Source organism: Oncorhynchus clarkii, chromosome 5 (genome assembly GCF_045791955.1).
Source record: "Oncorhynchus clarkii lewisi isolate Uvic-CL-2024 chromosome 5, UVic_Ocla_1.0, whole genome shotgun sequence".
NCBI classification, from domain to species: Eukaryota; Metazoa; Chordata; class Actinopteri; order Salmoniformes; family Salmonidae; genus Oncorhynchus; species Oncorhynchus clarkii.
Genome location: NC_092151.1, coordinates 55,497,879 through 55,510,237, shown reverse-complemented (window position 1 = coordinate 55,510,237; position 12,359 = coordinate 55,497,879). Strand labels below are relative to the sequence as shown.

The window sequence follows — 12,359 nt, the reverse complement described above, 5'->3', positions numbered from 1 at the left end:
AGACCCCATATTGTGACACTCTTTTATTCACCCCCCACACTGGTTATGTCCCCAAGTAAGGTAGAGAAATAAAATATGCAAGTAGAAATGACTTTGGACCCCCCCACTGACCACACAAAACAGACACAGTTGTGACCCATCAAGAATATTCAGCGCTGTCAACCCATCGCTCTTTAGTTGATGGATATCAGGGAATATCAGGGAATATCAGGGAATGTCATTTGGGTTGTACATGTTCGTTTTTTTGGTTGTTTGAAGGATGATTTGATCCAATTTGGTGGGAAGCGGTGGAGGAAGCCACAATAGTGGCAGGGGTTTAATTAATAGGCTTTGCGTTGTGGTGTCATTTTTCTGCCATGGATGGGTGCCAGGGCTAGGAACCAACCAGGAACGTGCTGTTCAAACCCACATGTCCTTGTATTTACTAGATAATTGTTAACTGGTATTTATTTGAAGTAATTCAATATAATCGTGAACCAGATGGTTCCAATGTATGGTTCCTTGCGCTAATTGATTGAATGAAAACAAAAAGATAGTTATTGAGGCAAAAGCGATGTCGTTGTGCTGTTACAATGTAAATTCCAGGTAAACCACGGACCGTGAACTAAAGCCATAGCCTGTAACTAAACAGGCGCACTGTTACCAATCACAACATTCAGCAGCCAAACCAGAGGGGAGCCCCGGACAAATCGTTTATCTCCGGCTTCCGGTTGACTTGTCCGTCCGCGTGTTTTTTGTCTGACCTGACATCCTTTTGTGTGGCACCCTGGCGCATCCCATCTCCTTCCACCCCTTGATGAAAATGTCAATTTGTCAAATGGCAAGCGAGCTATTAGCTGGGTGCTTAGCTTCACAGGGTGAGATCGGTGCAAGACCAGTTAGCGGCGCCCTCATGCGGAACGCCTCAAATTATGCTGATTGGTCAAATCATATTTAGCCGAGGGAACTTGATGGGGGTAATTGTGTCCTTCTGGCTCCGGACCGTGGTCATTACCATTTTTTGGACGTGAGGCGCTGAAAGCCATTAGTGGTGCGGTGGGTTGAAAGCGGCCAGGGTGGCGTGCTCTCCAGACAGGCATGACACCTTGCCTACTGGACGCTCCACGCCCACTTCACTTTCAAGGTCGCGGCGCGCACGCCGCTTCCCGTTTCCCCTCCGTCGGAGCCGCCCCCCCCCCCCTCCGTGGTCCATTCCCGGTGCGGTGTGTCCATGAGCATGACAGGACAGGCGTGGGTTTGCCAGGGTGCGTCTGTCCCCGTTTTGCTAATGGCCCTGTGAAAGGTGTCCTTTGGTCTGATGAAAAGGCCCCCTGCTGGGCACAGGCAGGGAAAAGGCTCAGAGCGGCATGCCGGATGCATTAATGAGGCAATTTCTGTTCCTTTTTTGTTTTGTTTTCTCCCCTCCCCTCTGTCTGTGCCCCCTCTCTCTCCTTCTAGTTCATCTTTTCCCTTGGTTTTTCCAAAAGAGGAAAAACTTTAGAACCTAAAAAAAATATAGTGAATTTCAGGGTTGGGTGTAAGATGAGGACTTTTCATGTTATATTAATAAAACTCAAGAACTGGGTTGCTCTAATTCTCTCTGTGTGTGCCCTTGTGTTGCTAGGGGGATGCCACTTAGCCCACAGGAGAAAAGGTGACATGACACCGCCTTGTGATGCTAAATCCTGTGGCGGACCGAACGGCTAGAAAGACAGGCACACGACAGACAGCACTTCTAAGATTGATTCGGCACACAGCACATGACTCGTGTGTGATGTGAAGGGAGATGAGGAGAGATCAGAATCATTTTAAAGCACAGTGCTACTCAGCAGCTCATCATTTCTAGCTGTTCACTGCCATCTGTTGTTGGTAATGCCCAACTTAAATCACAAAGACAAGAAATTCTGCGTTATAAGAGTATAATTATTTTCATTTGCCACTATGATATGATACACCCAAACTGTACAATATGGTATTGTATATTTTTTACTTTATATATTTCAAATATTAAAAAAAAAAAGTTTTTATAAAGCTATTCATGACGACATTTCTAAGAAGTGGGAGTGTGTGTACAGTACTGTAGCCTGCCAGACTATAAATCCATAACTCGCAGGGACCAGTTGTGACAGTATTTCGACAGCATCCCTGAGTGACAAGATCAGGGCCGGGGACCACATATAGGGCGGCTCTATACCTCAACCCAGCCCCCCTGGCCCGTCACTCACTGCAATGTGTATGGATGCCGCCCCTCCAACATATGGTATATATTTCAATGCTTATTATCCTCTGGGTGATGGAAAGGTATTTAGGCTGAGGGAAAAGAGTGGAAGGGGGGGGGGGTGCTACAATGTCTAAACATCCCCCCTCCTAACCAGTGGGGCGTCCCTCGACTTATTATACTCTGCGGGATGTTGTCACTCCTGGAATGGAGGAGTGGAGGGGAGACAGAGGACTGGCAACAAAAAGAAAAGCCAGTTCAAAGTTAGCATTCAGTGTCTGACGATTCTTCCCCGTCCTGAGCTGTTTTTAATGTACTCCGCCCCGTAGCTCCTAGCCAGGCCCCGCATTGTGTGGCCCTTTGTCCCCAACAGCAGCCGAGGCTGGGAAGCAGTTTGCCCCGCCATTCAGCACTCCTTTTTTCTCTCCCCTCCCTTAGAAAATGATTTGGCTACTACCAATATTGTAGCTGTCATGGCCCCTGGAGTGTTAGGGCAAAGGGGGATGCTTGAGAAGTCGGGTGTGGGGAGTTACCGGGGTAAAAGGGGGCTTAGTTTGGTTATCTGTGAACAAAGGGGCACGTCCATCACCCCTAATGTGACCTCCCTACCCCCAACTCCCAGACGTGATGGGTTAGTGGTGGCACAGAGCCCTATCAGGCAGTGGTTTTGGAGAATTCTATGCTTCTGCATCTCCATACGCACACACACACACACACACACACACACACACACACACACACACACACACACACACACACAGAGTTGTGACTGCTCAGTCACTGCCACCACCAATAACAATGCCCCCCCCCCCCCATGTGCACTCGTGCAAATACCAAATACACACACTCAAACGCAAACCCAAAGAAAACACACACACACACCCCACACCCCAACTAGAAACACGCACATAGACACACATTTAAATGGAAGTCTCAAGTTAGGTTAGAATAATAATGTTTAGAGAGAGGAATAAGTGACAGATGCCTTTGCATTTATGCACTGTATGTGTTTTGTGGATGTGTGCTATGTCAGTGTGTTGTTTGTGTGTCTTTAGTTGGCTTCATGTTATTCTGTCTAGACTATAATCTATGTGCAGCATTCCGGGCATTTACCCCACCAAATACGGAGCCATTTTAAAAGACCAATTACCAAAAATGCTGTTGCAGGAGAGTGGCCATTTTGGTGCCTGATATTTGTTTTTAATGGCAACAAAAATCGGTGTTCTTTTTTTTGGATTCCTGAGAGACAAAATGAAACATAATTTGCCATGGTTAAATTAGGAAAGTACTGTTTTCAATTTTGGTCACAAAAGACTACACTTTTGACAGAAAAAAATGCATTTTCAAGGTTAATTAAGAATGCAGCACTACGCCCAAAGTCTCTTTCTGCTTCTCTCACTGGTTCTTTCCAGTGATGCTATTAGCATATCAGTGGTTGCATGGAGTTGTTGTTTTCCCTCACTGAGCCATATGTTGTGTGAGTACACTTAGACACTTGGATCGTGGAGTAGTGGAGTTTTGTTCTTTAGCACTCCCATTCACAGTAACAGCCTGCTAAAGGATTAGCGAGCCACGCTAACGTCTCTGCACACACAGCACCTGGTCACTGAGGCCTTCCGAGTTCCAACTCTGGTGGCAATGTCAGAGAGACAGGGTCACACAAGAAGACGGGTCAAAAACTCCTCAGGTGTGACAAACTTGACTTCTGGCCCCCAAATTCTTCTACCAAGATGGCCACCGATTTGCACAGGCTATCATCCACAATTGCACCCTGGCCCTCAGCTGGGTTGCTTTTAAAATAGGGTTGGATGCATTTTTTTGCGGGGAGATTGAAAGTTGACTGAAATGAGTGCCTGATGGATCACCTCTGTGAAATATCGGCCCATTGAGGGTGGGACATTTCAGTTATAGCCCTCTAATGGAACATACGTACCATCTGTCCCAGCCAGTGTAATTTGAGCTATTTTCTCTGAGATCTGACAAGAAAAATGCTGCTGAATGTGTTATTCATTAACAAACATGTGCTTGTGTGTATTTCTCGTTCTCTCTTTCTTTCTTTCTCTCTCTATCTCTCTCTCTCTCTCTCTCGTTCCAGCGTCTCCACACCCTAACCTTGTCGGTAAACCCTGCTTGAAGTTGAAAGTCTATGTCAAGCCCACAAGTGAGTATTTTTTTTCTCTCTATCCAGTCTTCAGGGAATGTCGTGTGAAATTGCTTACACTCAAGTTTGGTAACACTAGCCTTCCTTCAGAATAAAAAACCTTACATTTCTAACTTTGCTGATAACTTTGCCGCGTTAACAATGGGCCTAGTCAGCAAACGAGGCAGTAACATATTATATGAGATTGTAGAGCTCTCCATCACACCCATCTCGTTCATTAAATTGTTCTATGGGCATCCACAAGTATTAATGTCTACAAATAAATAGAAGGGTTCATTTATCACACCGATGGTTCAAAGTTTTACCAAACAGGCAAGGCAATTGTCTTAGTTCAGTTTTCCTACAACACTCTCCGAGCACTTGGAGAGCACTCCACTATGAAATGTGCACCAGTTCAAATCAGCCAATCAGGCGAAAAAGAGGAGCTCCTGTGACGCAACTTTTGGTACGTGCACCTCGCTGTCTACAGCCCCCTGGTGACGTTAGTTAATATCCGGCGAGCAGCTAGCTATGGCACGGTTGTTTCCATCTGGAATATTAACGAGGCGACCACCCCCATTTTATAATCCTCCTCCACATTTACTGGATTGTTGACCAGAATGCGGGGTGTTTAGTTGTAGGTGTTTCTTTTCAATCAAATCCAATCCGATTGTATTTGTCACCTGCGCCGAATACAACAGGTGTAGGTAGACCTCACAATGAAGTGCTTACTTACAAGCCCTTAACTAACAATGTAGTTTTGAGTAAAAATCTTTACAACAAAAAAAGTCTTTACTAAAAAAACTGAGGTAAACAATAAAAATACATTAAAAAAAACAGATAATTAAAGAGCAACAGTAAAATAACAGTAACGAGGCTATATACAGGGGTGCGGGGGCACAGGTTAGTCGAGGTAACTGAGCTAAATATATACATGTAGGTAGAGTTAAAGTGACTATGCATAGATTATAAAAAGAGAGTAGCAGCAGTGTAAAAAGTCAGGATGCTCTCGATGGTGCAGCTGTAGAACTTTTTGAGGATCTGAGGACCCATGCCAAATCTTTTCAGTCTCCTGAGGGGGAATAGGCGTTGTCGTGCCCTCTTCACGACTATCTTTGTGTGTTTGGACCATGACAGTTCATTGGTGATGTGGACACCAAGGAACTTGAAGCTCTCAACTTGCTCACTACAGCCCCGTCGATGAGAATGGGGGCGTGCTCGGCCCTCCTCTTCCTGTAGTCCACAATCATATCCTTTGTCTTGATCACGTTGAGGGAGAGGTTGTTGTCCTTGCACCACACTGCCAGGTCTCTGACCTCCTCCCTATAAGCTGTCTCATCGTTGTCGGTGATCAGGCCTACCACTGTTGTGTCATCAGCAAACTTAATAACTTCATGTGTTGAAGTCATGCTTGGCCATGCAGTCATGGGTGAACAGGGAGTATAGGAGGGGACTGAGCACGCACCCCTGATGGGCCCTGTGTTGAGGATCAGAGTGGCAGATGATGGTCTACTTGAAACATGTTGGTATTACAGACTCGGTCAGGGACAGGTTGAAAATGTCAGTAATGACACTTGCCAGATAGTCAGCGCATGCTCGGAGTACCTGTCCAGGTAATCTGTCTGGTCCTGCGGCCTTGTGAATGTTAACCTGTTTAAAGGTCTTACTCACATCGGCTACTGAGTGTGTGATCGCACAGTCGTCCGGGAACAGCTGGTGCTTTCATGCATGCTTCAGTGTTGCTTGCCTCGAAGCACGCACAGAAGTCATTTAGCTCGTCTGGTAGGCCCGTGTCACTGGGCAGCTGGCGGCTACGTTACGTTATAAAATGTGTAAACTTTCATGCAATTTTTCTCAGTAGTCCCACAAATCTCTCATTCTGAGCCCATATTAACCCAGGGAAGGTAGACAAACAGAACCTAAAGTAGCAGGCGTAAAAAAATACAACAAAGCGGGACATTCTGGTCCTGACAGGAGAGAAAAAACTGTCGGGGGTTCTCTTCTGCACTCTTCAGCCAATCCAGTAAGTGTGGAGGAGGAGTTAAGATGGTGTCGCCTTGTTTACGTTCAAAAGAGGAAGTCGCGTCACAGGCTCTCTTCCATTTCCCCTGAAAACTGGATAAATCTGGTTGTTAGTGACCCCACTGAGGGTGGTCGGAGCCTAACCTGCAAAGCCCTCTGCTTCTTGATTGATGAGGGTAAACCTTCGCCGTCTCTGTCTTTGCTCAGCACACTATCATCCAGACCCCTGTTCAGAACTGCTTAGGATCCCAGTTAAGCCACTAGGACTGAAACACATGCACACACACGCACACACACGCACACACACACACACACACACACACACACACACACACACACACACACACACACGCACACTGCACACTGCGCACACACACACACACACACTGCAGTCAGAGGTACATGCTGCTGCCCTCTGGGCACAGTCTGGTGGACATAATTCATCTGACAAGGTCAAGATAACAATCCAAACGCTGACATCCGCCTAGTCATCATTCGTCCGAAGCTTGATGCTGTGGCATCCCATAGGGATCTGTTTTCGGGTTTTACAAGTCACAGCAGCAGCAGGCAGCGTAGCAGGTATAAGCCATTTAAAAATGGGGTTTAAAGTTGACTTAACCTCAGACCAGCTTTATGTGCGAGGTGACGTTCTCCGGTGCTCTTTTAAAACGACAACTTAATGTAGTAGAGCTCCGCAGGTTGCACTGTAGCGTTATACACGTAAAAATGTTCCTATGTTGCAAAACCATCCGGGTCATTACGGAGGAATTATGAAGCACCCACAAAAGGTACAGCATTTTTCCCGGGCTCATACACTGTTGTGGACCTATGCCTTTCCATAAGTATTGTTGTCGAGGTTTGAATGGAGAGGTTTCTTTACCAACTGTTTGTTTATCAAGTTGCTTTTTAAAGGCGGCAGAGACATGGCCAGTTAGAGCCCAAAGAAAGAGGGGTCCGCTTGCAAGATGTACGTTCTTTCGGCTCACAGAAGGCATTCATTCGTTTCAAGCTATTTGTACAAAGCCTATGGAGAATGAAAGGTATTAAACTCCCTTCACAGCTCAGACTACTGTGTCAATATTTGGAACGGTGTTATTTGCAGTAATATCCCTGAGCTCTAGTTTGGTGATTTTCATTTGGAATTTAACCCGACTGGGTGTGCTATTCCATTATCTCTGTATAATTGTGAATAAACATGTTAGAGATGATCAATTTCACAGGGCAGTTAAAACAATTATATGTAAATTGAAAGTCATACAGTTTGTCTATTACGGAGTGTTTCAATTGTCAGTTTCCTTCGGTGCTATGGCATATTAGCATGACAGCATTTTGGCCTACTTTTTCCCTCCCTGTGCAGTATAGTATAATTAAGATATATTGTTTGAACAAATGGAATTAAATTGTATATGGTAAGTAAAAGTCATAGTTAATATTAATGCTATAGGCACAATCCAGTTACCTCAACATTTATAATAGTACACTTTTCAAAAACGACAAAGAATACTGTAGTTTGTAACCAAACAATGGCTGATGATTGATTGCTATTTTGCTTTTGCTTTTATTTACCAGCGTGTTTCACAGTCAAATGAACTGATTTGTTTCTCTTAGTCGTTTTTGAAACGACTGTTCAGTCACCCGTCAGATCACGGACGTTAGACATCAACAAATGTTCACGTAACCCTCGACAGTTAGCGATCCCACAAGTCCATTTACAGTATATTCACCAGGGGCGTAACCAGAAATGAATTGGTGGTTGGGCCTGCAGGAATTTGGATGGGCCAATGATTGGATGGGCCTGGCAGGGCCTAGCTCCCCAGCTGGGGGCCTTCGTCCACCCAGGCCCACCCATACCTATGCCCCTGATCTACACTAACAGTATCCCTGAAAGCCATTTGATGCTATGACTGAGGATTGCACACGCAAGCTCCGGCTCTTTCTTAAAACAAAAGCTTGTCTGCACAAATAATATGCACCACTCTCACAATTTGAATATCTCGAGGAGAAATGCATTTAATTGATACTATGGTTAAATCAGGATTTACGGGTGGATTTCGGGTGTGGATTCGCTCGGAAGTTGGGAATTGCATTTCCATAGGCCTGAACAGATCCTGTGCGGATTGGAGATTGTGAAATATATATGTGCATATTTACAATTGCAGTATGGCGGAGAATGCGGGGACCTGTCTGTTTAAGGCCTTTATTATCCGAAACAACCTGGCCTAGCCTCACGCCAGCCTCGGCCCAAACCATTACCATAATTCTTCTCCCTAAGTCTGGTATGTGACTGTTTATTTTCCATCTGCTCTGAGAGGGTAAAATCCCTAATCTTGTTTGGGAGATGGGGGTTAACCTTGTTTTTTTCCCCCAGAAACCCCCCTTTTTAATGTATTTAGGCGGAATGGAAACAGCCTACTCTTTAATATTTAGTCAGGAAATCCAAAATCAGAAAGCTATTAAAGTCATGTTAAATAGACCTGCTCAAGGGAGAGAGAGCCGAGGTGTTGTAGCTCACGTTTCATACGCCTGTACGTAGTACATTTAAGGACACTGTCAGCCTCACGCCTCAACTCTCCTTGAGTCAACTCTCCATTGTCAAGCCTCGACCTCAGATGTCCTAAAATGTGCACCATATGCCAAAGCAGTGTTTAGGCCCCACGCGTTGTTTGATTGGCTGTATCTCCATCAGTGTGACTCGTGTCTTCAAGACGAGGCTCCCAACGGAGACCTGTCAACAACATGTAGAGCGTCTCACTCTGCTCCTGCATGCCAACTGTGGAGATGACAGTCAACGTGAGAGGTGTAAACAACATTACAGTTGTATGTATGACTATTGACAGAGCATATCTGGGTCACAGGGAAGAAAATAACCAAAAGGCATCAATGTATGCTTTTTCCCAGCGATTTGACACAGCCCAGAGACAGCCAGATTGAAACTGCACAAGGATTTGACTGTATTAGAATGGAACCTGTTTGAAGCATAACCACTCTCTCTCTCTCTCTCTCTCTCTCTCTCTCTCTCTCTCTCTCTCTCTCTCTCTCTCTCTCTCTCTCTCTCTCTCTCTCTCTCTCTCTCTCTCTCTCTCTCTCTCTCTCTCTCTCTCTCTCTCTCTCTCTCTCTCTCTTTCTCTATCAGATGACTCGGTGTATGAGTCCCCGGAGCCCTTCCTGACAGACGACAGCACCGGTGGCTGTTGCATGGCCGCCCCTTGCCTCTCCCTTATGCTAGCAATGCTACTCACGCTACTCCTTTCCTGCTCATAGCATCCTGGGCCCGCAGGCCGTACCCCCATTAAACAGCCCCCCACCACAATCCCTCCAACCCCAGCCCCAATCGACTTCCCCTCAAATCTGCCACCTCTGACCCCCTATAAAGGGAGAAAGTGACACGACTCCTCCCCATTTCCCGTCCTCTCCTTCTCCCATACCGGTCCACTCTCCTCCACCTCTCGACAGGCACCACCTGGACACCGTAAACTCATACTGCCCCTCCCTCCCTCCCTCCCCCACCCACCCAGAACCCTCCTCCCTCCAACTCCTCAGCGGAACCCCTGCTTCATGACCACTGGCCTCTGACCCTCAGCACACAGCTCAAGTCCAGTGGGCGATTAAAGGGAGTATTCCTGGGACCAGGAAGGAGTCCCTTAAAGACCTTACAAAAACAGCCTCCCAGCTACCGAGGAGCGCTGGGATGTGCAGGAAGTGGAGGGGGTGGGTTTGAAATGAACTAAAAGGAGGACGAACTCCTCTCCCACCCTTTCTTGATTGCCGATGGATCGACAGTGATCGTTGTCGTCGACAGCGACGTCTTCTCCACTTAAGGACCCTCTCGTGTTCATCTTCGGACTGTTTGCGTTTCTCTATGAGTCTTTGTGCTTTGATAATGCCCAATAGTGTCCCACCTGTACATGTTCATTCTGTTACAGTGTATTATATCGTAGTATCTTTCTTTGACTCCTGCAGCGATAGATCACAGCTGAACCGTCTTTCTTTCTCTCTCTATCTCTCTTCTTCTCTTCTTTCCTCTCTTCTCGTGTGTCTCTGACCAGTCTCTAATATCCTGGCAATTTCTAGCAGTAGCAATCCAGAGTAGATAAGGACCTTTTCTGTAAATCTGCCAAAGACACTTGTTGAAATTTTATACGAGGGGGGGGGGGGGGGCAGGGTGTGGGATGGCGGCGCTGTGGCTATCCAACGAGGTCGTAAGCAGCCATAGAGCTCTGTGTAGACCCTCCGAATCATGCCATGGGGGTCCTATCACGGACAGTAGGTTGACGTTTGCCATGAGTCTTGTCCTGGTGGCAGAACTGAGCGATGTCCTCTTAGATAGGCCAGCTGCAAAGTCAAAATTGGCTATATTGTACAAATTCAAACTAAAATGCAGTTTAAAGTTAGGGTTAGGGATTAGTGTTAGCAGTGTGGGTAAGGTTAGAGTTAGGTTTAAAATCTTATTTTATGACTTTGTGGCTGTGCCAGCTAGTGTCCACTCTGCAGAGCTGCCTCAAGAACAAGATTAATGGCGAAAAGCGCTAACCTGCTTACGGACAGGGCAGTGTAGATTTAAAAAAAAAAAAAGAATGTTCCTTAAGAAAACAAACAAATGAACCGTTTAAAAAATTGCCTTTTTTCCACTGGTGCTGATTTCAAAACGAGTCTCCGTCTCAAGCTGCGGTGCTGAGTAGAAGTGGGACATCCTGTAGTGGTGAAGTGTTTTGTGAATTTCAGGTTTTGCTTTTTGTTTCCCCATCCTTCCCTCCTCTCATTCTCCCACGTTTTCTTCTCTAGCCCCCTTCTCTCTGTCTCTCTCATGTTCTGAATGTGAGTTTTCACCGCGTGACGTTTTTTGCCGTGTGACACATGCCCATTGCTATGTCAGGTCCCCTTGTCTCAGTCCCACTACTACGGCTGTGGGCCGCTGGGACTTTTCCCGGAGATTGAGATAATGGACAATGTGAACTCCCCATGCACTGTGCAACCTAAGGGACCGGGGCCTCCATGGACAGCAATGGGGAGATGGATGGCCCCCAAAATACTAGGAGTTTGGAATCTCAGTAGCACTTTCGCTCACAAAATGGACTCTTCTGTTTCATGAAGAAGAAAGAAAGAAATGAGAAGAAAAGACGGGGACCGAAGTGTATGTATGAGGATCATTTTGTGGCTTTGTGATAGAACGCTCCTCATGATCATGACGTTACACAGAGAGCTGGCCTACAACATCCACAGGAACTCAGAAATAAACAACCATTTAAAAAAAGTTCGCTAAATACAACTTTTATATTTTACTTTATTCCATGTTATTTTTTACTTTACTTTTCAAAAAAGCAGCAGAAATTATTCATATGTGATATGAAATTATAATGTAGACCCTTGAATTACTAGATCGATGATGGGACAGTCTCTGCAGTCAAACAAGTCTAGAGAAGTCAGCCATTTGCTATTGTTGTTGTTGTTTTCCTGCTTGTATCACAATGCATTCTGGTACTTGTAGTCCTGTAATCATTATTTTTAAAGGTGAAGAACATGGTGTGGTTATCAGATCAATTCCTTTTTTAGTTGGTTTAAATGTGGATGAAACCTGTTTTGATTTCATATGAAATGTTCTTGTTTTGGCATAGGAAAGTTATGGGGGGGGGAAATGGAAAAAACACAAATAAAGCTTTTTTTGTCTGTAGGGGAAATAGCTCTGGTTTACAGTGTGACATGTTTATACTGTAGGCTACAGACTGAATACATCATCAGAGTATTCAGAACTGCTGTTTCAATCAAACATGAGCTCTCAGCCACTGTTTCGAGCATCTTTACCTAAAGTAAATTGCAGTCTAATGTTGATAAGCTGTTTTGTAGTTTAAAAGGATGTCTGCATATATTCTTTGAAAATATTTCTTGTTTTTTGTACATTTTGTTAATGGTTGCTTGTCAAAAAAAACAACATTAAAACAGTTCATGCATTTAAGAAATTGAACTTGTTAGAAAGCTGGGGTGGTTTAACATGGTCAAATCTAA

At 45.3% G+C, this 12,359-nt stretch overlaps 1 protein-coding gene across 1 annotated transcript in view; it reads left to right on the top strand.

Annotated features, from left to right (window-relative positions):
* The window catches only part of LOC139409024 (ephrin-A2-like), a 122,561-nt gene extending 110,248 nt beyond the window's left edge, over window positions 1-12,313 (top strand). Inside the window, exons 3-4 of the mRNA XM_071153666.1 lie at window positions 4,293-4,358; window positions 9,493-12,313. Coding sequence (XP_071009767.1) covers window positions 4,293-4,358; window positions 9,493-9,620 — 194 coding nt within the window. The 3' untranslated portion in view covers window positions 9,621-12,313. The remainder of the gene's footprint in view (window positions 1-4,292; window positions 4,359-9,492) is intronic.
* Window positions 12,314-12,359: the final 46 nt, after the last annotated feature.